At 44.0% G+C, this 26431-nt stretch overlaps 1 protein-coding gene across 4 annotated transcripts in view; it reads left to right on the top strand.

The window, feature by feature from the left end:
- WARS2 (tryptophanyl tRNA synthetase 2, mitochondrial) overlaps positions 1 to 20503 on the top strand; it is a 56893-nt gene extending 36390 nt beyond the window's left edge. For 3 of the 4 annotated variants that reach the window (XM_067545957.1, XM_067545956.1, XM_067545958.1), the window contains exons 3-6: positions 5789 to 5869; positions 10730 to 10815; positions 14388 to 14506; positions 16211 to 20503. In XM_067545957.1, the coding sequence (XP_067402058.1) occupies positions 5789 to 5869; positions 10730 to 10815; positions 14388 to 14506; positions 16211 to 16659 (735 nt within the window). In that variant the 3' untranslated portion in view covers positions 16660 to 20503. The remainder of the gene's footprint in view (positions 1 to 5788; positions 5870 to 10729; positions 10816 to 14387; positions 14507 to 16210) is intronic. The other variant, XM_067545959.1, reaches the window with a different exon arrangement.
- Positions 20504 to 26431: the final 5928 nt, after the last annotated feature.

Raw genomic sequence — 26431 nt, forward strand, 5'->3', positions numbered from 1 at the left:
GAAGGGAGTGAATATGATTTGTTGTGCTGATGAGGGAATGTTTAGTACCCCTTTAATTGATTTGGGAGAGTAAGGAAGAAATTCCTCTGGAGAGCCTTGAGATGTGGGAGGGTTTGAACCCCACCCAAAAGCAGGAGACATTGGGCCTTTTGCAACACCACAGGCAGGTATTTTCCAACCAGCCAGGTTTAACTGACAAAATCATACATTCCCCTGAAACAAGGATTGTGATCCAAGGAGTGCAGCCGTCCGTAGAACAGAACCAGAGTCTAGGATAGAAGTTGTCACGCAGGAGAACCTCTAGAAACAGTCAAGCTTTGGGAGAAAATTTGGGACTCAATTTGTTATCGTTAGTTCCTTTGTTAATACAGTCAAATGTCAAGATGAAAGTGAAATTGACCATATATAGCATTGTGCAGATTTTATTAGAGCAGCATGGGAATTGCAAATGATCATAGGATCCTAAAGTGTAGAGAGAAGAGTGGATAACTGAAAAGCTATGTGTCTGTAAGGAGGGAGAAACTGGGCAGCAAACCAGACAAGTTTCTTTTGGATGAAAGAAGGGTAACATATGCTGGAGTTCCAGGGAAGTGCTTGGATCATCTGCATGTGACCGTGTTTGCTGTGAATATCACTGAAGTTTTTAAAAGTCTGAAAGCAGATTAAACACAGATCTAATGTGAACCTCACTGGGAAGAGGTCCAATAGTCTGCACTGGAAATAACTTTGATCAGTGATCAGCAGGAAATACTCTTGTGTTGCAATGCTGATTTGATGCAATGAAGATTGAAAGTGAGGGGACGTAGCAACTCTACATCGCTGTTAGGAGTGGGGAGGTGACAGTCTCAACCCTCCAAGAGGTGTTAAGAAGTTTGACTTGTGAAAAATTTGGAAAGATGTGGGAGTGGGGGAAGTGAAGACTTGAACTTGAGCACACAAACGTACATAACAGGCCAACAGCAGAAACTCGATGCATTTAGCAAAGGTGTGATCTCAGGTGGCCAAATAGAGGGATTCATCATGTGGACGTGGTTAGTTTTTTAGTGAAAACTACTAGATGGGAAATAGCTAGTTTCCCTAAGGGAAGCAATAAATAGGGGGAATTGTAAGGCTTATATTCAAAATATCTTGAGCCAAGCTGCAGGAGAGATTTTCTGAGAAGATATTTATATCCTTCAGGACACAAAAGCAGCTGGAGCTGACATGCAGGATTTAATCGATTAGATTAGATAGCTGCTAGTCAGGGTTTCTAATAGTGATGTTCTAGTAGGACAGTTGACTTGACATGCAGCCAGTGATTTCTCCTAAATTGTGGTTTTGCTCACTGCAGAAGAAATCCTTAAGCGGTGCTTTGGGAGTTTGAAGATGTTCATTTGCTTTACTCCATGTATGGACTTGTTCTGGTTCTTCTTCATCTCCATACAGCCCACACATCTGCTGACTGCTCCTTCATGCAGGTGCTTGAAATCTAGTTAAATTGGCTTGTTTAAATAGTCACAAGACTTGTAGAAATCTTAGAGAAGATTTTGCTCTTAGGTTTTCTCTTTCCTATTAAATTTAACAATTTGCAAGAATGTCCTTTGAACCTCCATTCTCTTCCCATAATTTCTGATCAGTTTACATCACTTTATGCATATGTAATCCCTTATGAGTTTTGCTGTAAGCAAAGCAGACAGTTCCCCCTTTAGTTAGCTTTGCCAAACACTTTCTCTTGTAAGACCCTGTTTTCAGTTGCTTACAACTTCGCCCAAGTTTAATCATTTGAGTTGAAATTTTTCATTCCAGGTGCCTGATTTATTTTTATTTCAGCATCGGTCATTCTCGAGAATGCAATTCGGGAAAAATAGGTTGTTTTGCAAATGTTAACTTTCACAGCCATTTAGTTGAGAAGCTTTAGTTCCTTAATGCTTCGGAGCAGTCTTGAAATTTGGTGTGTATATGGGGCGGTGGGGTGGGGGTGGAGTCACCTAGGGTTAAAGAAGTGTCTTTTTGCTATCCCTGTGAAAATCCATCCATATCTGGCCAAGTTACAAGTCTCTGAAAATCACTATTTACACATGCTTACTAGAGGTTTGTTTAGTCTGGCATCTAAACTACCTGAAGATTGTCTGCCCTCAGCATGTTCCAGTCTACCACTGCAGAGGCAGAGCACAACTTTCCCTGCAGTTATTCCTCTTGGCTGCAGTGGGCCACTGTTGCACCATGCGCTGGAACTGAGCACAACAAGATGATCTCGCCTGTGATCTGGGCTTCCCAGTTCTTAATTGATAATGAAAGGGGAGCCAGGGCTCAAGCAATTTTTTTTTTTTTTTTGCATTTATAACTGATGCAGCAAGCCCAGAGGTGTTGGGGCTATGAATTGCCAAGCCTAGAAGTGCTAGGTTCCATTCCTGGCACAAATTAAACACTGGGGCTTCTCATGCTGGTGCTGAGGCAATGTGGAGGAAGAAGCAGCCTCATTCACATTCAAAAGAGTGACAGAGGCAGAATGTGGGGATAGAATCACTAGAGCACACTCCTTCCTCTCCCCAGCCTGGAATAGATTTTAGGATTCCAGAGTCTCAATGTTTCCTCCGTTGTCCAGGAAATAGCTGTGAAACCAGCTGGTCCCCATAGTGGTTAACAGCCTACAACTGCTATCAGTTACTCTGTTATACAATATGGCTCCTAATCTAGCAGAAAAAGGCAAGATAACGTGAACCAATAGCTGGAAACCAAAGCCAGACAAGTTCAAATGAGGAATTAAGCATAATGTTTTAACAGTAATGGTGATTTGCCACTGGAACAAACAACCAAGGGAAGTGGTGGATTCTACATCTCTTGAAGTCTTCAGTTCAAGACTGGATGCCTTTCTGAAAGATATGCTTTAGCCAAATGCAAGTTATGTTTTCATCAAATAAAAATCATTGGGCTTCAACATAGAGATAACTGGGTGAAGTTTGTTTGGCCTGTGATATTCAGGAGGTCAGACTAGATGATAATTGTCCCTTTATGTCCTTAAGCTTTTTGAATTAGCTTGAGTGGTAGAGGTCTGTGATGTGAATCTGAGGATATGTCTAAACTTGAAGGTGGGGGTCTGATGCCCTGCTTAAGGAAACAAACTTGCACCAGCTCTGATGGAGCTAGCATGCTAAAAATAGTATGTTGCTGCAACAGCGTGACTGGCAGGCGAGACTAACCACCCCGAGTATGTACCTGTTCAAGACCTTAGTCATGTACTTGGGGCAGCTAGCTCCTCCCTCCAGTCACACTGCCACGACTACGCTCTGTTTTTAGCACGCTAGATTGATTGAGTTAGCCCAAATATGTCTCCTTGAGCAGAGCATCACACTCCCAGCTCAAAGGGATCTTCATCGAAGAGTTCTTTGAAGCTATTGCCCTTTGTGAAAGGAGCTATTGCTGTGTCAAAGATCTTGCTCTTCAGTAATGTTAGCATGTTAAATGTTATGAAATTTGATACAAAGCTATTGAAAATGGATTGACTGAATGATAGAGAGATGGAGCATGTCTTTTTTACTTTTGTCTATTTTTCTATTATTTGAATTAACTCCATGGCCCCTGTTTTAGCAGCATAGAGAAGGACATCCTGCAGAATATTAAATTAATTTCATTTCGTTTATACAAATTGAGTTCCTCCAAGGAAACTGCTTGCCTTTACTGAGTTGCAGCTCTGGCTTTTTGTAATCCTTCACTGCTGAGCATACAAAGTAGTATTGGTGGAATGAGTTAACAAGTCTTTTATTTATTTTATCCTGTGTGTACTTTTTTTTCTTTTTCTTCCATGCTTCTCCACCCCCTCCCCCAGCCTTTCTTCTTGGCACTAGCATGCGCTTTTGTCACTTTGTTAATAATGGACCATGCTTCACGTGAATCTGCGTTTTGGGGTTAGAAGTGAATGTAAGTCACTGCTTAGAGGCAGGGCTGCAAAAATGGCCGGTTGCTCTGTGTTCCGGTAATACATGGGATGTCAAAGCCACTGGCACAATTGGCACATGCAGCCTTGGTTGTAGGGAGGGAGCCATGACAGAGGCATATCATTGAATGCATTTGCTTTGAATGGGAGTCCTTGTCAACACCAATGAAGCAGAACAACATCCCCTCTTTCTGTGACTAGAAGAAAGAACTGAGAAATTGTTTTGCACCAGATGATGATTCCTTCTAAATGAAATAGGCATGGGTTAAGTCAGTTCACTCCAGCTCGGTTTACATTACGTATTGCACAGAGGACACATTTGGCGCCATCTTGTCACACGTTGTCTTGTGTATTAAAGTCTGCCAGGCAAATGAACATGAAGGAACCAAAAAAGAGACAATCTAGGAGACTCTACGTCATGGTAATCTGTTCCTGAGCTATTCACCCCAGGTCATCAGTTCAGCTGTGGACCCTGTCATTAGTGACCAAAAAATGTTAGGGGTATTTGGTGGATATTAAATTTAGTCAGTCATGGATTCGGTCCTTTTCCAAGTCTACTTATAACACCAAAATGATTTTTGCAGATGACACTAGTAATTGTCCCACTTGTTCTTAATAAACTGCTCTTAATGCTTTTTATCTGAGCTCTCAGATCATATCACAAACATTAAGCTTCTCAACACCTCTGTGCTAGGTATTATCATACCTCTCAACCTTCAGACCTGCCAGCATGTGACAGAGGCAACTGAAATGTGTGGCAAATGACCAGAAGTGGAACGCCTATGTTTTATTGCACCTCACAAATTACCTCCAGACAAAAGCTGTTAAAATGGAATTAAGATAGAGAACACACATCAGTGATTCATGTGTTGTTGTTGTTTTTAAAAAACACAGCAATGTTGTAATTATTTCCAGAACATGCATTATAAATCCAGGAAATTCAGAATTAAAGTTAAACTTTAACAGAAATCCAAATATGTTGCACTGTAGGAATGTACTGTGAGGGCACCAAAGCAACCTTAACTCTGCCCTGTAGAGAATGATGCCATCAGGAAAAAAATATCTAAAATTATCTTTAAAAATAATCTAATCTTACAAATGCTAAAATGCATTAATCATTTCATTTCATTTCTTGAAGGCATTTTGGTGGTTGTAGTCCCAGATTAGATATGGCATCCTGGCTCTCTGCCTAGTGCATCCTTCCCTAAATTAAAAGGATATTTTGAGTCATTCTTCCTCATTTGCAGAATATCTCCTGCCTTTGGTGCTGCAGAACAGGCAGGTTGATTAACCCAAAATGTAGAACATTCCACAAAATCCAGGATATTTAAGAAGTCTAGGTGTTCCCATTTTACAGACAGGACAACTGAAGCCCAGAGAGGTGTTTGACTCTCACAGCAAATTAGTGTTGGAACTAGGACTAGAAGCAAAGTGATCTGACTAACAGTCCTAGACCACTGCTTCAGGACACTTGGAACACTCAGCATAAAAGCCAAGAACTGAATGAACATGAAAATTAAACTGTTGTTTCATCCCTCCAGTTTTTTTTTTTTTTTTTTTTTTTTTTTGGGGGGGGGGAGGGGTGGGTTTGGTCGGAATTAGGGCAGGCTGGCCAGATAGGATGGGGAATCTTGTACTGCTGCTGCAGGAACTGTACTTATACTGTGGATCAATAATAGGACTTCAGTCACCAGGGTTGTCTGTTACTTCTCATCAGCACTAAATTCACTGGAAAAATGTTAGTTAAAAATAATCTTACTAATCTCCTCTGGCTTGATAGCCTTTACTGGCTGTACTTTCTCTAGAAATGATGTGTTCAGGTGGAAATACATTAAACCTGTTCTGATTTATTATGGCTTTTTTTTTTTTTTTTAGGTGCCTGAACATGCAGAATTCAGTTGGATTCTTGGGTGCTTAACTAGTATGCCACGTTTACAATGCTTTCCCCAGTGGAAGGTAAGATTTATATGATCAGCATATTAAACTAAAAGGAGATTTAAGGGAATTTAATAAGAACAGTATTGTCCTTCTTGTAAAACTTCCTGTTGCCTCTGGGGCATAAACACTGAGCCGTTATTCTTGCTAAAAGGTGATGGAGTCACTTCAGAAAGAGGAAAGAAAACAACCCCGTACAAAGCTATTACTATAAGAGACATAACTGGATATTGTGAGTCAGTGAGGCTGTTGCTGTGGGCGGTTACAAAGTAACATACCTGTATAAGCAGAAAATACAGAGGTACCTTAAAAAAGGGTTCCAATTCTAAACTAGTCTTTTTAATCATTTATCAATCCTTAAAGTTCTTATTTCAAGCCTACTAAAATAATAAAATGCAATAACTACAACACAACATTAAGGCTAAAAAATGAAGCAGTCACAAATAAGGAGATTCCATAAGTAAGTCTCCTGTAACACTGGATGGCCATTCTGTGTGTTGTATGGTAGGGGGGATATATTAAAGTTTGCATTTTAAAAGGGATACACAAATAAACATTCATAGCGATGACTATGGTTGAGTTGATCTGAAAAATCTTCCCTTTGCCATTCATGACATATGTGTTTACTTTCTTAATCTTAGTATTGCATCAACACTATTTCTTGCATTTAATTTCCTTGGATTTTATTTATTTAACAAGAAAAAAAATTAGAAGTGTGCTGTGGCGTATAAACGCCACACTGACAGGGAAGGGGCTTAGGGAGCCCCACTTCTCTGGGCTTTCCAACCAGGCATGGTAGGGTGGAGGGCTTTGAAAGGAGGACGTTGCAATCAGCACGGGGGAAGCCCTGAGAACAGAGCAGCTCAAGAGTCTCCTGAAGCAGCAGAAAGAACCCCCATGCCAGAGACCGCCCAGCTCTGGAAAGAGTCCAGTGAAGGCCATGAGAGAGACTGGCAGAGAGAAAGTGATTGGGCTACCTAGCCGGAAGGACTCCAGTAAAGCTGTTACCCAGGCACCCCGGAAGTAAGGCGTTGCCACTGACCTTTTTTTGCTTGTTGTTGACCCCAGGAGAGGCTGCTTCTCTGTTGACTTTGAACTTTTGCTTTTCCTCATCTGTAAACAAAGTAAGAAGGTCACAAGGGCAGGGCCCACTGCAAGGACTAAGAAGCTGAAGTCTGGACCGGGCCGACCCTGTGGTGGTAACTGTGCATGGCAAGGGGCCCCCACCCAGCTAGAGAAGTACCCCAGAAAAAATCTCTTACAAATGGTGGAGAATGTGGGCACTCGGCCAGCCCTGCAGAAAGGGAGAGGAAAAAGGGGGGAGAGGGGAGAAGAAAAGTTTGTTGTTGAGAAAGTCCTGACAGAAACAACCCTGTAATGTATCTGGAATGGCTGTTAAAATGGGTCACAAAACCAGCAGCAGCAGCAACAACTTGCAATCCAACAGCTGGATTATGCGATGTGTTACCCGGAAGCCATTCTCCTGCGATTGACCTACGCGAGCATGATAGAGAGTGAGCTGACTAAGCTTTTTCCCAGGGTAGGCCTGTCATGGGAAATCTTGATGGCTTAGCTGATGCAAGGTTGTGCGAGCTCCTGAAGATAGAAAAACTGAAAACATCATTTTACCCTCTCCAGGCTGATGGGCTGGGAGAACATTTCAACAAAACTCTCAAAGAGATGTTAAGGAAGTTTGTCACCACAGACCCCAAGCACTGGGACTAGTTGTTGTCCCCGTTACTGTTTGCCATTTTTGGGAGGTACCCCAAGCATCTATGGGCTTTTCCTCTTTTAAGTTACTGTATGGTTGGCAACCCAGAGGCATCCTCAGTTTGTTAGAAGAGGTTTGGGAAAGCCAAGGATCACAAACACAAAACATGGTCCAATATGTCCTCCGCTTATGCAGGTGGCTTAAAAGGTTGGGGATCTTCACCTGTGAAAACTTACAGAAAGCCCAACAATATCAAGAGCGCAACTACACATGTTCCAGTCAGCTGAGCTGGTACTCTTACTGTTGCCAAGCTCTGAGTTATTGGGCTGATGGCAAAGAGCTTTTGAGGTACTGCAATGGATAGGTCCTGCAGTTTGAGGTATGGCACCCAGGGAAATGGGGAGAAACCCAAATCTACCATGTCAATTTACTGAAGGCCTGGCGTGATAGGGAGGCCCTTTTTATTACTCCCCTTGCCACAAACCCCGAGTTAGGCCTCAAGGTTCCAATGACAGAAACGGCCAGCTCTGTCTGGATGGGGGAGGTGCTACGGGCAAACCAAAAGACTCCGCTGGATCAGCTGATACAGGCATTCCCCTAGGCATTTCCAGTCCTTCCAGAACATACCCACCTAACTTTCAGTCTGAGATGGAACCTGGACAGACAACATGAGAGACTACTCAGCCGTTACCCAGGAAGATCTGGGACACAGTAAAGAGTGAAATCCAATCTTTGCTAGACCAGGGCATGATGGAGGAGTCACACTGCATGTAGCTACGGCAACCTTTCAGAGACATGTGGGCCCTCCTTCTGCATGGGATAATGCGCTGCTACTTATTTGGATGGTATAGTTGGATATAGGCAAGACTGGGAAACCCATCTGTGCCATGTTACTGCAGTCATTTGTCAGCACCAGCCGAACCGCCAACCAGGCTAAGGGCAAGACTGGGAACAAAAAAACCACATTGCTGAGATGTATGTTGGGAGATGGGCATATACATCCACTTATGGACAAAGTGCAGGGTTTGGCCACTACTCGATGCCCATGACCAGGAAGCAAGTTAGACAATTTTTATGTTTGGCCAGGTATTACAGGCACTTGGTGCCTAACTTCACAACCATTGCGGCCCCCCTCACGGACCTGGCAAGGGACAGGAAGCCATGGAAGGTGCAGTGCTCCTATGCTTGTGATAAGGCTTTAGAACATTTAAAGCAATGCTTATGTCGCAAAGCGGTGCTCTTCAATTGGACTTTTCTTAGGAGTTCATACTTCAGGTGGACACATCAGTTGTGAGGCTTGAGGCAGTAGTCTCACATATCTTCTAGGGAGAGAAATACCCTATATTGTACCTGAGTCAAAAATTATTTCTGGTCAAAAGACCTACTCAGTAATAGAAAAGGAAGCCTCGGCTGTCAAGTGGGCTATGGACAGCTTATTACCAGTTATGAACCTGCTTTTTGCTGATTACAGACCACACGTCCCAATGACCGTACACAATGAAAGACTTGAATGCGAGGATCATGCTTTGGTATCTAGCCCTACAACCGTACAGATTCAGGTGTCCCACAGTGCAGGCGAGGCTCATACAAATGTTGGTTCCTTTTCTCAGTGTGGATAATACAGCTGACAAAGACAGCAAACCCACCACAGAACATGATGTCCCGGTGCTGTTTTTGAAGAGGAGGGTATGTGATGGGGTGTATAACCCCCACACTGACAGGGAAGGGGCTATGGAGGCTCTGAGCGCTATGGTAGCCCCGACCCTCTGGCTCTGCCAATCATGCATGATAAGGGAGGAGAGCTTTAAAAGAAGGAAGCTGCAGTGTGCAACGGGGAACCCTGGAGGGGCTTGTGAAGCAGCTGGAAGAACCCCTATGCCAGAAACCCCCCAGCTCTGCAAAGAGCCCAGTAGACCTCAGAGACAAGCCTGGCAGGGAGAGAGGGATCCAGCTACCTAGCTGGAAGAACTCCAGTAAAGCTGCTCCCTAGGCACCCTCCAAGTAAGGTGGCCCTACTGACCTTTTCTCTTTTTGTTGACCGCCAGCAGGGGCGGCTTCTCTGTTGAGTTTGATCTTTTGCTTTTCCCTATCCATAAACAAAGTAAGAAGGTCCACGAGGGTGGAGTCTCCTATAAGGGCTAAGAGGCTGGGGCCTGGACTGAGCCAACCCTTTGGTTGTATCTGGGTGTGGCAAGGGGCCCTGAACCAAAGAGACTGTTTTACAAGGAGTCAGGAGAGAAAAATGAGCAATGAGAAGAAAAAATATCCAGAGCAATTTGGCTTGCAGAGTTCGCAATCAGAGTAGGCTAAATACCTCCAGATGTTTGTGCGTGTTCCCCCACACCCTGGTTTTCCTTCTCAATTAAATAAACCCATTCAAATTTAAAAGCAACAACTAGTGTTAATGCAAAGCTTAGATTAAAGCCAAGCTTTTCAAACCTGAGTTTCTCAAGTTAGACTTGTAAAGCCATGTTTAGGCATCTAAATAGAAGTGGCTGGACTTTCGGAACACAGACATGGGAACTACAGGTGCTTGGCAGCAGGCCTCTGGCATTGAAGAGCCTGGAGACAGTTTCAGCAGAGTGTGATCTGGACGACCGGGAGAGAGGAAAGAGATATAGGAAATCATGAAGTCTGGACAGATTTTAAGGATTTTTTTAAATGTAGCTACAGTTAAAACAAAAAAGCAGGAAACTAGATACTTTAACATCTACAGACCAGCTGGTTCAGATGACATACATCTAGGATGTTACAGGAATTAGGTACTGAACTTCTGAACCTCTGATAACTATTTACAAAAAGATGGGTTAATCTGGAGGATACCATAGCTTTGGATAAAAACAAGAGCTGTGTCTTCCAACAAAGAACAAAAATAAGAGTGGTTCTGGCAGTTACCATCCCAGAAGTCTAATTCTCTCCCTAGTTAAAATAACAGAAGAAATATGAGACAAGATACATGAATATCTCTATAAAATAACTGATTCATGAGCAATAAGAAGCATTGATTAAAGCACAAATTCTGCATCTTTGCTAGAATTACACAGACCGTGAACGAAGAGGACACAGTAGCTGAAACCTACAACCAAAAAAATCAAAATAGAATTTTGATTTTCCAAGTCAGAGACTTTAGCCAAATGGATGATTTCCCTGTGTGTTTCTTTTGCAAACAGGTAAAGAATGCCAGCCAGAATTATGAAGGAACCGTTGGGCTGTTCACATATCCTGTGCTTCAAGCTGCAGATATTCTGTTGTACAAGTAAGACACAGAACGTGAGCTCACAGGCAATCTCTGTTCAGCTGCTGTGAGATGAAAGTTCTTTGGGTCAACGTGTTCAATTACGAAGGGGCGTGAATAGCTGAGAGGATTGGGAATGGATGACAGCTTTTCATCTCTCAGTCACTGGTTAAAGTCTCGCCCAGGTTGATAGCGATTAAATGTCAGTCCACTGAAAAGCCGCTGAATGGTTTTGTCCAAGAAGAGTTAGTCACCTCAGAACAATTTAGTTCATGTCACTAAAATCACTAATACAATTAACACGGAGGCCTTGTCTACACTAGCACTTATTCTGGCACAACGTTTGTCATTCACAGGTGTGAAAAAACACCCCCCTGAGCGACATACATTTTGCCAGCACAAGCGCTTGTGTGGACAGTGCTATGTCGGTGGGAGACGCTCTCCCCTGACATAGCTACCACTGCTCGTTTAGGTGGCTTTATTATTTATTAGCTCTCTCCCATCAACACAACGCAGCTACACAAATGCTCTTCCAGTGGCACAGCAAGCCCTAATTGACCCATTTAGCAGTTGCATTGGATTGATTGGCTGAATGGGCCACGGAAACTAAACTAGTTGTAGATCCTAAAGTCAGGGCTGAGTCATGTTGGCGCTTCCCATGATAGACCTGCTATGAAGCCAGAGAAATTTAGTCTCCAGACCTTTACACGACTACTAAATTCACCTACTTTTTTTTTTTTTTTTTTTTTTTTTTTTTTTAATGTTGTGGCGTATTATGCTGTGGCTGGAGGGGAAGAGTTCTCTGCCTGAAGGGGAAACTAAATCTCATGTGTTGCCCCCACGTGAAAATTGAGACCAGTTGCAGAACCGTTGTCCTATACTAGCCAGTTACGTTCAGTGTTCGATTAGCAGAGGTCCTAGCTTTGACATGAGGTCTAATGCCTGGCACCATTAGTATGTCGTGTAACAGTGTTTGAAGTCTTCTGCAAATTGGGGAAACTCACTTTTTTTTTGTTCACATTTTAACTCTTTCCTACTTCCCTGAGGAGAAGTTTACTGTACTGAGGCAATGTGGACATGATCCTTATTTCAATTACTCGTTCTTCTTTTCCTGGATCTTCCCGCACATCTCTTGCGAACCTAATCCCTCCTCTTCTCCCTGCCCACCTACCTCGTGCTGGCAGCCTGACTCCAGGCTTATACCCTCTCCACTCCAGCTTCTCTGTTGTTCCTACCTATACTCCCATTCTCTGCATGGGAACATGGCTGATTTACCAGCACTTTAGTTCCTAGGCTGGCTGGCTGACACTGAGATCAATACCTGGTAATGAATGCATCTGTGACTGAATCATAGTTAAGTAATATGTAAAATCTTAATTAATGAATCTTGAAGAGAGAGAGTAAATAACATAATCTGCAAACATAATATACTGAGGTGTGTGGGTTCATCAACACCATAGGACAGAGAAATAATTCGAAAGGGCATGGAGGGTTTGGGAACATAGAATAGGCAGGCTTCAGCCTGGAAAAATACATCTGGGGTAAAACAATCCAAAGCATAGCGTCAATGGGGGAGGAAACAGTCCTGTCAAGAGACCTAGAGATGATATTGCTAGTTTATATGTAATGTAATTATGAATATTGGGGTAAAAGTACAGGGAAAATGTAATTTGAATATTAGAAAAAAATTAAGAGAGATCTGTTTGATTGTTGAATAGTTCCCCAAGGGGAATAATAGAAGCCCCCTCAATTAAAATAATTTTAATAAAGACTGGACAAAACACTGGCAACTTCACTGTCAGAAACCATACTGCATTGGGCCCTGGGATGGACTGAATTACCTAGGTCTTTTCCATGTCTATTTAACAAGATTCTATACTTTGGTTATTAGTTCTTATTGAAGTTCAACGTTTGCATGTTAACTGCTGGCTGACTAGAAACAGATGACAGATAGGAGGTGAAAGAGAGAGAGAGTGAGTGCATATATTAAAAGATATATATTTAACAAGAGAGATCTTTTATATTAAAAAGGATAGGAAATGGGACAAGAGGAAAGAGAAAATGTATAATTCGGAAAGGAGCAGGAGGAAGAAAGAGCAGGAAAAACACACACTGAAATGGTACAGAGCAAAACTAACTGCAGAAATAAGGACACATAATTAAAATGGCAGAGAAGATTCAGCAAATAAAATACCACAAACTAAATAAATAAATTAAGAGGAGGAGGAGAGGGAGAAACAAAACCAACTGAGATGCCCTAGCAGGAAAAAGAGGATTAGGGAGAAGGAAAAAAGTAAACTAACAGAAGGTAAGTAAGAACATAAGAACGGCCATGTTGGGTCAGACCAAGGGTCCATCTAGTCCAGTATCCTGTCTTCCGACAGTGGCCAATGCCAGGAATGAACAGAGTAGCTAACGTCAAGTGATCCATCCCCTGTTGACCATTCTCAGCTTCTGCCAAACAGAGACTAGGGACACTTCAGACCATGGTTTTGCATAATAATAAATCTCCTATGAGAAGCAGGAGCAAAAACAGCAAGAAAACTAACATAAGAAAATCAGAAAGAAAAAGAAAAATGCAGAGGCATTTATAAAAACACAATATGTTTTCTGTTTAGTGGGATAACTTTGCGAATCTGGAACCATTTTGGCATGTGGAAATGTTCATTTTGGCCTGCTTAAGTGTATTGATTATGGTAATTGATTTTTCTATGTTGTGAACCACTGTGGTTTCCTATGGGCTACTGTAATAGTTTTAGCTTGTCCTGCTTTCTTCTTAGTGGGTAGAAGGGTGGACAGATTGATCCCCTGTAGTTCAGGTTCATAAGTTTAAAAAATACCATATTGAATTGAAATTGCCTGGTTATTTAGAGATGCAAAATGTAATTCCCTAAATTAGAATTTGGCCAGGACTTGGTTTAACATACTCCAACTCTTTAAAAAATGCAGTGGAAGCTTTAATAAACAAAAGAGGACATGATATCAAATCTATATCTCATCCAAAATATCACAGATTAGCAGTGAGAGTTATTAGTCATTGGAAAAACCCACCAGGGAAAGTGATGGATTCTCCATCTCCTGAAGTCTTCAAATCAAGACTGAATGCCATTCTAGAAGATATGCTTTAGCCAAACACAGGTTATTGGGCTTTAACACAGGAGTAATTGGATAAATTTGTATGGCCGGTGTTATGCAAGAGGTCAGACTAGATGATCTGATGGTCCTTTCTGGCCTTAAAATCCATGAATGAATTAATGAATGGAAGACAGTGGGTAGTAGAAATCTTATGGGAAGTGGGGGATGCTTGCCGGTGTTGTTACTCCTTCTGGTATATTTCCCATTTGCATTCAGACTTTGGTGAAAGACTGTTCTTTTGCTACTGAAGCTGTATTTCAGCCCATCAGACACAGCAGGACCATATTAGACAGGATCCGTCTGGAATCTTGTTCACCCAATGGAGCTAGATTTAGCTGTGATTGAACATTTGGCTCTGTCTGGCTCTCAACCATGACAGGAGCTGTGATGGTCTTGGGTAATGTTTCAATAGAACCAGAGAGTTTTGCTGAGTTTTCTGTATCTGCCTTTTATTAAAGGTCAACACATGTTCCTGTTGGAGAAGATCAAGTCCTGCACCTGGAACTGACTCGAGATATAGCAAAACGCTTTAACAAGAAATATGGAGACTTCTTTCCTGTTCCTAAAGCCATTTTAAGTGAGTAGGGAAATGTGTGGTTAGACACTAGATTGCAGCGTGTTATTAAGGGTTGAGCTTTGACTTACAGGTAAGGTAAATGTATGTGGGAGCAGCTGCAGCAGATGAGGAAAGGGGGCAAACTGATGGCAAAGATTAATAAAAAAAGAAAAGAAACATTTGAAAATAGGGGAGTCTGTGGAATTGAACTCTGAAGAATGAATATGGGGCTTTGCAAACCCCCAGAAGGAATGTGAACAGTATCTGCTATTCCAGTCCTGGGGCCCCCTCCAGTGCTCTGTTACTGCCTTACAATGCTGCTTGGTTGCAGCCCCTGCTCTTGTAGACATGAGCCTCATGAGGAGAGAGCATGTTCCATGGTGCCAATTATGGAGCAATTTGTGATGCCCTTTAAGGAGTTGGGTAGGAGACCACCAACTAGCATAACTCAGTAGTGTTTGCTCGTAGTCAATGCTGTTACTCAGGTTGCAAAGCAGTTTCCATTTTATTACCTTCCTTCTTGTAGCTCCCAAAAGTTCATTAAGTGCTTTGACATATGCTTGTAAATTTCAAAAAGGTTGTTCAGTAGAGCTAAAACTTTCCATTCTTGGTCGCAGCCTAAAGGTTAGAAGGTTTAAAGAAAAATGTCTTCAGCCATTTTTTGAATTACGAGGTCATGAAGAAATTCTGAATCTTTCTGTAGAGCAAATGACATGTGACAGGAAATGTGAGCAGCTGAGTACAGAAAAAGTGTTGTATCATTGCATTAGTTCATAATCTAAAGGAACGTGCAGCACCTTCGGATGAGGGAGTTCTCCCCTTAGAAAGGAATACTCTGCCAGGCCTCTTTCAGCTTTAAAACCCCAGTTAAAAATGAGAGGTCACCCACAAGAATATTGGGTGTTACAAACCTTGGTGCAGTCTCTTGTGAGTAATTTGAGCACAAATACTCTGTGCAACAGTGGAATATGCTATGTGATTCTAGTAATCAGATCAATGGCTCATAGTGCATTTTGAGTATTTTAATAATGGGATGAGACAGTGAATTATGGAGTGGTGTAACTAGATGAATGTTACAGAGTGCTTTACTGTATCCTGTCTCGCATGCTTGCATCTCAGTTACTTCTAAGGCACCTATCACCCTGCTATAATCTAAGCAACGTTTTCCCCCTTAGGAAGTTGGCTAGTTTTTGGGTAGATAACACCTTGAAGGGAGCTATTTCTAAGGTGGTTTAGGAAGTTTCAGGGCCTTCTCGCGTGGGACAGCTTCTTCTCATGGTGAGGAAGCTGATCATTTTGGGACTTCCCTCTGACAACCCTCCCCACCGTTATGGAAACCCTCAGACACTTCTAGTTTGTCCTCCCTGGATTACTTGCCTCCCCAGTGCCAGGTACCTAACGGAGGAGGTGGGTTGGTGGGGAAATCAGCATAGAGCCACAGTAGACAATGGCAGGAATCATCCCAGAAGCAGGAGGTAATTGGAGGAGAAGGAGGAACTAAGTTCAAGTTCTTTGTGTGATTATGGGGGGAAAAGAGAATGGCTGGGGTGCTTTTGGTGGGAGAGAATGAAGATCAAAGGTGAGTGTACTTTGTAACACATGGGAAATTAATTGTTAAAGCCAGAGCAAGCAGCCAAGGCAACCTGCTATAGGGTGTAGTATTCTCCTAAAAAAAAGGTGCCTAATAAACATTAATGGAAGACCATTATATGTTTGTGTTTTTAGGTACAACAAAGAAGGTGAAGTCTCTCAGAGATCCAACAGCCAAGATGTCCAAGTCAGACCCTCAGAAGTTAGGTACAGTTAACATCATAGACAGTCCAGAGGAGATTGTTCTGAAATTCCGCAGGGCAGTGACTGACTTCACCTCCGAGGTGACCTATGACCCAGACACTCGCCCAGGTGTCTCCAATCTGGTGGCCATTCATGCTGCAGTAACGGGACTCAGCGTAAAGGAAGTGGTGCACCAGTCTGTTGGTCTTGACACTGCTCACTACAAAGGGGTAGTGGCAGAGGCAGTTATTCAGAAATTTGCACCAATCAGGAGTGAAATTAAGAGGCTCCAGCAGGACAAATCCCACTTGGAGAAGGTTTTACAGGCTGGAGCAAAAAAAGCCAAAGAACTAGCTGCCCCAGTGTATCAGGAAATAAGAAGTTTAGTGGGGTTTCAATAGAACCTACTGAAATAGTATATAACAAATTCTGAATAGCAAATTCTCTTATTTGCTGAATTAGCTCTTGTTCATCGTCTCCCATCTCAGAGGCTGAGAGAGAATTTTCTTTGTCCTGAAAAATCAGACAAGAACAATCAGATGATTTTTCCTTGTGAATAAGACACCACCCAATGGGACCAGCATCAAGCCATTCTGGATGGCCAAAGGAGAAGGCAGAGGGACACAATTTCCAAAGCAACTCTCAAAACCAGAGCAGTGAAGCTGACCAAGTGAACTGTCTGTTTTCATAGAGCAACATAAAAAGTTGAAATAGAAAGAACAGTCATTGGGATGTCAGAGTTGCTGCACTCCTGATTACTCCAGCAGGAGAGGAAGTCACAAGTTTCATAAAATCCTTCCGTTACACACACAACCCCAGAGAAAGACAACTGTTTCATAAACTCCAGTGGTAATTACATTATGCTAAATGTGATTGGCAGAATGTGCTTCTGGATAAACAGAATAAAAATATATACCAGAGACCTGGAATGCCCAGGCCAGTGGTAATTGGAGAGAGCCTTTCACCTAAATCCCCAGTTCAAATGCAGCCTCGTTTGGTAATGACATCTAGTCTGTATGACATGAGCTGGGCTTTCAGTCCATTTCCTGATATACAAATGTCCATATTACAGAAACCACCGTGACCATTGAAATGAGTTGGCCCTTTTTCAGCAGTCCCAGTAAAGAATTCATGGAGTGAGTGGAACCTGTACCCTCTACCCTGAACTCCCCTCTGATTTCTGGGTCATCTTTGCAGGTCAGAGTTAAGATGCATTGGCAGGGGACTATCTGTGTTGTGACGTTTGCTCCGCAGCTGTCCATTTTATAGCTATTTTGTAGCTAAACAAAGGCTCAAGTGCTGTCAGTTCAGCACCAACTACAGGATTCATTTTAGAACCTCTATCTTGTGGGGAAATGACTTTTGGCTGAGAAACCAGAGAACTCCCTGTTAAATGAACAAAACCTGCTTGTGTAAGTGACTAGCTGAATACAAAGCCATGGTTATGATCAAAGCATTTTTCTCAAAATGAATAGGACTGGTAATGAGAAATGGGTTCAGCCTCCATAGATTTTATTCCTCCCAAGCCCCAGTGTGAGAGAGCCCAGAATGAGCTGCTGCTGAGAAGCAGAGGGAAAGGGAGAAATTGGCAAAATGGAATAAACTCTTCTGAACAGAACGTAGAGAAGTGCGTCAAGCAGTGTAAAAGCTGCTGCTGTTCTGCTGTGGGGCATTTAGCTGCATCGTGCGTTGATGCCTCACATTTGAAACCACTGTGTTAAAACTTAAAAGTGTATAGTGCCACAACCATGGCAGGTGCTGCAAAGAGGGAATAGGCACATTTAAAAGTGTCTGAAACGTGTCTTCAGTGTTTTTCTCCTGATTTGGGAAAGGTGAAGTTATATCCAGAAACTAGAGCAACTTTATACTCCTGAATCAGCGTGACCTGATCCTTTTTTCTGTGTAATACAGAGCAATAAAAAAGCTGATGAATTTGGTTACTGGTTGGAGTAAAGTGGTGAGTGTTCACTGACACAGCATCCTTTAGTACATCCAATATATTGCAAAGCAAGAAATTCACAATTGGCTGTCCCTACCATGCATACTAAGACCTCGGTTTATATATAATTGATCTGTAGAAAGGAAAGAGTGAGCTGAGAACTTTCAGATAAGGCACTTACTAAAATTAGTCAAGACTGGAGAAGATATGTGTATGGACAAAATGGTGTAAAACTTGTCAGTTAGAAAACAAGTTCAAGGTAATGTACTTTGGAAGGATTAATTGTATCTATTCATACACATTGCTGGTTTCTAAATTGTCAGTGGAAAGATGTGGGTGTCATTGTAGACACCTCATTATAAAATCTCTGCTCAATGGGGGGCAGCAGACCAGAAAGCAACTGTTAGGTTTCATGAAGAATAGGATAGAAAGTACTACTGAAAATATTGCAATACCACTTCTGAGTTGATAATACTGAAGATAAAGACATACTGTTCATTTCTGGATGTCTCAGGTTAAAAAAGTTAAAGCAGAAATAGAAGGGGGTCAAAAGGTGAATAAATATTAGAGGCAGAGATTGAAAAAATTAGGACTGTCGTCTTTACAGGGAAAACGGGGGGGAGGCATGATAGAGGTATGTAAAATAATAAACAGAGAGAAGGCGGATTACATGCTTATATTGTCCCATAATATCAGAACAAGAAACATCCACTGAAATTTAAAAGACAACAAACAACTTATTTTTTAAAATATTTTTTCACACAATATACGGCTAACCTGTGGAACTCATTCACACAAGATATTAAAGTGCAAGTATTTAGTAGGATTCAGGAAAAATTACACATGTACATGGATAAAGAATATAAACCTACTTGCTTCAAGGTATAAGACATTGATGATAAGAAACTGACTGATTAGGCTTAAGAAGAAACTTCTGCTGTGGGCCAATTATTCCATAATTGTTCATTATGAGGATTTTTGTACCTTCATCTTGAAGCATTTGGTACTGACTACCATCAGAAACAGGATACCTAACTTAGATGGACAACTGCTCTGATCCAGAATGGCAATGTGCATTAAAATTCTGGTTTAGGATTATCAGAAGCAATTTGCTCACAATTTAAATTGTTGTTTCTACACAGAAACGGTTGTGTCCAAATCCACACCATTTTATCAGGAAAATAATCAGAAATTTCTCCACAATGGGAGGGACTTGGACCTGCCACTAAGTAAAGGCAACTTAGATTAACCAAGATGTCCATCACTAGACACTGATTAGGCGCATTACAATTTTTCAGTTGTCACCCATCTAGCCATGCAGTCATATATGAAGATGTTTCTCAGTGGTACAAAAATAGCTCACTTACGGGCTTTGAATTGTTCAAATTGAGTTGGTCATTCGTATAAATGACCTATAAAAGAAAACAAAAATGTGTCCTTTCTGTTTCTTAATGATGTATGCAGAAGGCCCCACAGGTATTTTTTTAATGTTTTTTTCGTGCTTGTTTTTTACATTAGAAATTCAGCTCTCATCTGCTGTATTTTTCCTAGGGGACAGCATGGATGGCTGGAGAACTCATATGGTTACAAATGACATCAGAGGTACCAGGAAGATAAACCTGATTAATTGGCCGGGGCAGTGATTTTTATTCAACCTGTTTAAAACACTTTCTTGTTTTTTGTTGACACTTATTTAATTCAAATGCCTAACAAAGGTTGATAAAATATTTTTGTTAAAAATTCTATGCTATACTCCATCAGCTAAGATTGGAGGCTCCCTATCTATTTCTCCCTCTTTCAAAGGGGGATCTCCAGCAAAATCAGGAAAGACAAGACAATTCTTGATATTCCTAGGGTTTTGTTGTTTTGGTTTCTTTCTTTTGATTGGGTTGTTTTGTTAAGAGAGATTTCAGAGCTCTGAGATATCAGAGCGTACAAATTCTGCATTAATGTTGCAGCACAGCATGTATGGACTGCAGCTACATTGCATTATTTTGCTTTAGTTCTATGTGGGTTTGGGGTTCAACGTTCCTCCCTTTAAATTGAAAAGAAACACTATCCAAGTATACTCTTAAAATAGAAATATTTTTCATACCAGTAAAATAAAAAGGAAGGGGACAAGAGAGGAACTCCTGGCATGTTGGAGAAATGGACTGTGAACAGAATGGTTCTAACATTCTCTAAGAGGTGTCATTGAGATTTTTCTAAGAAGCCAAAAAACGTGCTTGGGACAAGAAGAGTGGTTCTTATGAAGATCTCTCTCTAATGTAATTTGGCTTTATTAAATTTAAGGTTTTACTACTGTTTCCAGAAAGAATGCTGCTTGCTTTCCTTTTCTTGTTTGCATGTAAGAGCACTGATTTTTCCTTTATATTTCTTTTTTGTTGTTATTCCTCTTCCCTCCTTCCCCCCCCCCCCCCCAAAGTTTTACATCTACTGAACATACAAACTAAAAATATGATTTTTTTAAAAAACTGGTTTTGGCTGGAGGCTTTAGGCTGAGGGGAGTATGACTTCCACCCTGGCACAGGCCATAGATGTGCAGGCCATAGATGTGCAGCACAACTGGAGTGCAGTTTTTGTTGCCTGCGTCTACACATGGACTAAAAACATAACCAGGAAAGAAGTGTGAACTTGTCCCATTCATCTCAATAGGATGTTTACTCTGAAACCTAATGGTTAAGTGGCAACATTGTTTACTATTTCATTGTTGATCAAAGTACACACACAAAGGAAGAGCCTATTGATAATGTTTGCCCAGTCAACTGTGAATGGGATTTCATTTTATGTCATGAATTGACAAAGCTGGAGAATACGAACGAGAGCCCTTGGCCCTACCCGCTTGTATAGAGTGTTCCACAGGTGAGCTAACAGGCTGCCTGTCCTGAGAGAGACTTTTCATCTAATTACACTGCTGTATAAAGGAATATGTACTGAGCTGGAAGTCATGAGCTCATGAGTTGTGGTTTCAATTCTAGTGCCTGCTGTTTATACTTCAGCATACATCCTAGCCTATATTGCTGAACAAAGTTTCATACCCCAGCCCTAGAAGGCAGTCAAATATTCATCCATTCTCTATTTTACATATGTTAGCAACAACATTGTATGATGTCATTTCAAGCTGAGCTGACAATTGAACTCCTGCTCTCTAATACAGCAGCACTAAATTTCATCAAATTAGCCATGCTCTCTTTCCTCTTGCATGAGCCAAATCTATGTGCTCTGGTTATCCTATCTGTAACCATTACTGCCTGTCCAGAACGAAGGATAGGACCTGGGATTCTTGGTCTCCAGTATGCTACCGCTGTCATAGAGAGAGAAGATTAGGGATGGAAGGGACCTCATGAGATCATCCAATCCAACCCCCTGCTCAAAGGAAGACCAACCTCAACTAAATCATCCCATCCAGGGCTTTGTCAAGACAGGCCTTGAAAACCTCTAAGGATGGAGATTCCACCGCCTACCTAGTGAAAAAGTTTTTCCTAATATCCAGCTTAGACCTCCCCCACTGCAACTTGAGACCATTGCTCCTTGTTCTGTCATCTACCACCACTGAGAACAGCCTACCTCCATCCTCCCTGGAACCCCCCTTCAAGTAATTGAAGGCTGCTATCAAATTCCCCCACCCCCACTCTTCTGCAGTCTAAACAAGCCCAGTTCCCTCAGCCGCTCCCTAGTCGTGCTCCAGACCTCTAATCATTTTTGTTGCCCTCTGCTGGATTCCAACTTGTCCACATCCTTCCTGTAGTGGGGACCCCACAACTGGACACAATACTCCAAATGTGGCCTCACCAATGCTGAATAGAGGGAAATAATCACTTTCCTCAATCTACTGGCAATGTTCCAATATTCCGTTATCCTTCTTGGCATTAAGGGAATCAAAATAGTTGTGTAACCCACTGGAAGTGTGTGTCAAATCTCCCTGTAATAGTTGGTCCACGCAGGCTAGTCATTTCCCCAGTAGTTCAACTAGTAATGATATGTGATGGGGATTTAGAGGTCCAGGATTTGGATTCTGTTGTTGACCCATGTGGAAGAGGGATGTGGTGTCACAAAAGAGAGGCATGTTTTTTCTAGGGTGGGTTGGCTTGTTTGCTTGTTAGTGGTTTATTTAATTCACACAGTGAAACAATATCCTTAAAATAAGCTTTATAGTTAAAAACCATCATAATCTGTCAGTTATGGTGTGACACAAGATGCAATAACAGGTTTAGGAGCCAAAATTCAGCTAGATGGTAAAAATGGTGGTTCTCTTGTGTTTGACCATCAAACCAGCGTGACAAATGATCACAATGTACACTAACTCGACTCTCAAGCTGCTTTTGAGGGAAAGAGTTAGTTGAAGTGGCAATGTCTGTGTGAGTTGGGGGAAAGTTTTAGTGGCTGGTGAGAGGGCTGCCAGAGTAAAAGTCTAGGTGAGCTGTGGAGATTTTATGGATACTGGGACATCTGTGTTTTTTAATAAAATCTCCGTAGGGCCTGGAGCAAAAATAGAGTCTGATAAATTGTAGTAAATATAGAGCGAATTCTCCCTTCAGGATATGCTCCTGGAACTGTACAAGAAACAACTGCATAAGTGTAAGGGCTGAGTTTGGTCCATTGGGTGTAATGGATCGTTATTGGTGCCGTGGTTCCCTTGCCCCTTGAATTCTACTGTATTCTAGAGAAGGAAGATTGATCTTGTTGAAGCACAGGAGGCCTGGCTTTGCATATGCTTCCTGTGTGACCTAGGGCAAGTTACTTAACTCCTCTGTGCTTCAGTTTCCTCAGCTGTAAAATGAGGCTAATAAGCCATCCTTGCCTCACAGAGATAAACAACTGTTTGTCAAGCATTTTGCAACTTTCCAGTGCAAGGTGCTGTAGGGATTCCTAAAGGTATAGCCAGAGGGGCTGGGGGATGCTGCCATCATAGACTAGGTTTACAGTTTGGTTTAATGGCGCTCAGCACCCCCACTATTCAAATTGTTCCAGCACCCTGGCTGTAGCATTTCAAGCGGAGACACGGCGGCAGTGGAGTTCCTGGCATGTACAAACATAATGAGAGGTGCCAGGGCCTAAACAATTCAATCCCGGCATAATAAATAAGGAAACCAATGAAAGCATTATGCCTTTGTGGTCTTCCAGTAAGCTACAGGCTCCACCTTTCTAGCTGGGTTTCCCTGCTCTGCTCCAAGGACTCAGCTGTCCTGAAAGAAACTCACACAGCCCAGCAGTAGGGCAGCCCCTTAATCTTTCTTAATCCTTGCAGCCTGAAAGGGAGGGCCTCCCCAGAGGATCTAATATCAAAAGGGAAGGGGCAATGCCACCACATGGAGGGGGGGATAATTACCAAACTTCCTGAATGGTAAACCTCTTTAAAACCCCCTGCACCGTCTGCTAGCTGGGCCCAGGATCTGCCAGGCGATGCCTGCACTGTTCTATCAGCTAGGGGCCTGCTGCCCTTTGGGCTATTGCTGCTCCAGCCCCCTCCCAAAAAGAGAGTCTGGTTTCAAAAGTAGCAGCGGTGTGGGCCTGGCAGGACCCAGTGAAGGAATTCTTCTAGGGCTCTGGGCTGGCGGGAGTTTCTTCCAGGGCGGTTTCCCCGTCTGCAGGGAATGACAGCGCCCCGCGACTCCAGCCCAGAGCTTCGCAGCGGCGCACGCCACGGGTTCAAAGGGAGAGGAAGGGCCGGGGGAAGCGGGGCCTGACAACAGGCGGGAAGGGAGGGGAGTAGTTACTTGGGACGGTCACCAGGGGGCAGCGTGGTGACTGGTCTCCGGGCTCGGCCGGAACGCGGCGGAGCGGAGCAGTGCTGGGAGCCTGGTGCGGCGGGGCGGGCGGGCGGGTGACTCTGCGGGAAGGGGGCGGGCGGGCCGGGGGTTCTGCGGAGACAGCGCTCCCCGGGCGCGGAAAGGCCCCGGGAGCCCTGAGTCCGCTTTCCCGGGACGCTGGTCGCGGATGGAAGAAGACAGACCCCGGGACCCGAAAGCCCACCTGGTGCAACCCCGCCTGGCTTTCCCGGGGCTGGGCCATCTCCCCCGGGGCGCCCGGCGCTGCGCATCTCTAGTCAAAGCACACTGCAGCCAAGCCACACACTGGCCCTAGCAGAAGCCGGGTGGGGGGGTGACTCCGGATCTGCTCCCCCCGTTATGTGCAGGTATTTACATGTGGATGTGTTTGCACGAGCCGTTAACAAGACCAGAGGCAGGGGGGGACGTCTCGGTGTTTTACACGGCGCTTGGTGTGTCTTTGGGACGGTTCTTCGCCGTGGTTTATGCCCGTGAGTGTGAGACGCTGGCTGAAACCATTGCAGCTAATCACGAGGCTGCTGATCCGGAGTGAGGGCGGTGTGTCGCCCGGCCCGCCGGCTCTGCGGTTCCGCGGCTGCCGATGCCGGTGGAAGGGCGCTGCGGGCAGGAGCTGGGAGCTGCGGGTGACTCTGAGCGTTCACCGCGGACATGCAGCGGACCAGGCTGGCAGAGGCAGGGGGGGATTTGCCTGGACAGTCCGCTTGGGGCTGCGGGTGGGACACGCAGAGTTGCACGGGCGAGCTCAGCGATTGCCCGGTCGAGTGGCTTTTCGGAGAGAATTCGCTTTAAAGCGAGTCGGCGCCAGGCTGCTCCGGAGTCAGCCGCAGTCGCTACGTTTGCAAAAGCCAGAGAAGAGCCCGTGAGGTGCGGAACACCCCGAGACTGGACGTTTCCAGCCGGTGCACAGTCGGAGCGTTTAGACAGAGCGAGACCGCCTCGACTTCTCGTTTACACGAGAATGCGGACGGGAACCACACAGCAGGCACCGGGGCGGGCAGGCAGACATACTTCTGTCCTTTCCCCCCAAGTATCTAAGCGGGGGCAATGAAAGTGGTTTCACAAGGGAGGGAAACACGTTTAAAAGAAACACGAACGCATAACACCATCACAGGACTGATTTCCTGAAAGAAGTGAAGTCCCAGACTCCGGACAAAATTCCCTGCCCCGAGTCCCGTTAGTTACTGCCCTTCCTTCTCCCCCCCACCCATGGAAAGATTCAGAGACCAAGGAGGAGTGCGCCAGAGGCTCGTGTGAACGCTAGACTCCGGCGTGTAGAACATTGCACCACAACGAACATTAGGTGTCGGTACGTTTCGGGTTAGTTCCCGCACCAGCCTTCCCTCCCTCGCCGATGTCCCCGTTGTGATGGGGTCTGGGCGAGGGACTCGCTGGCCCCACACACGTCTGGGATCTCAGCCTCCAGTTCAGCAAAACGCCTTGTTTATTTGCGGGGGGAAGGGAACGAAATCCGCCATTCAACACAGACAAAAACATCCCGGCTCCCGAAGACTTTCCAAGACTATTTACTGCAAGTGCCCGGGTCCCCGGTTTGTCTGAACCAACGTTTCACTTCAAAACCTGGACGGATTCTTTGGTATTCCCTCGCTGTGCGGCTCTGTAGCGTGTCGCGCGATGCACACGTACGAGTCCGGATTGTCCCCTTTAATTCTTGAATCAGTCTGGACTGACGACAGGGGCGTTTACACCTGGTTGGCTCTTTGCGCGGCACACTGGTCTGTTGTGGCTTTGAGATCCGTGGATAGACACGGTCCTATTCCAACACACGAAGGAAGATTGCGGGGGGGGGGGTCTGTACATAAGACACGTCTAAACGTGCTCTAGAGAATACTAAATGGCTAATTTTGTTACCGAATTCATGTAATCATTAGCAAATCACTGCATTAAACTGCGCTAGCCACACACAGATCCGAGCTGAGATGCAGCAGAAGGAGCGTGTGTGCAAATCTGCGTAGGAAATGCCGCACGGGGGTGCACAGGCAGTGTGGGGTATGCGTTGTGTATGTGTGTACACAGAGACAGATCGCACACACGAGACTGGTGTGTAACGCACAGACAAGGCGGCAAACGCGATATTGTCCGAAACACGCGACCCCGGTAAATGCTGCCTGCCCGGGTCCCTCCGGCTCACCCGGGCCGCGCTGCTCGGCGCTGTAGCTCTGGGGGTTCGCTCTCTGTAAGCGGTTCAGGCTCTGGAGTCGAGGATCTCCTGCAGATCTTGGGTCCCGTGTCGCTTTTCCCTCGCTTGCTGTGGAGCAGGGCGCACACGAGGAAGCCCCAGTGTTTTGCCGTGCAATGGTTAAAGCCCCGCGAAACTGATCCTTTCACTAGCTACAAACTAGAATTCCTCCAACCCCGCTCGGACAGGAAGGGGCTTCGCAAAGCCCCGCCGCAGCTGGGGAGGGACCCCTCTGCGGGCAGATATCC

Source organism: Emydura macquarii, unplaced genomic scaffold, assembly GCF_026122565.2.
Source record: "Emydura macquarii macquarii isolate MOO-44397 ecotype Brisbane River unplaced genomic scaffold, CSIRO-AGI_Emac_v2 contig_1119, whole genome shotgun sequence".
Taxonomy (NCBI): Eukaryota; Metazoa; Chordata; order Testudines; family Chelidae; genus Emydura; species Emydura macquarii.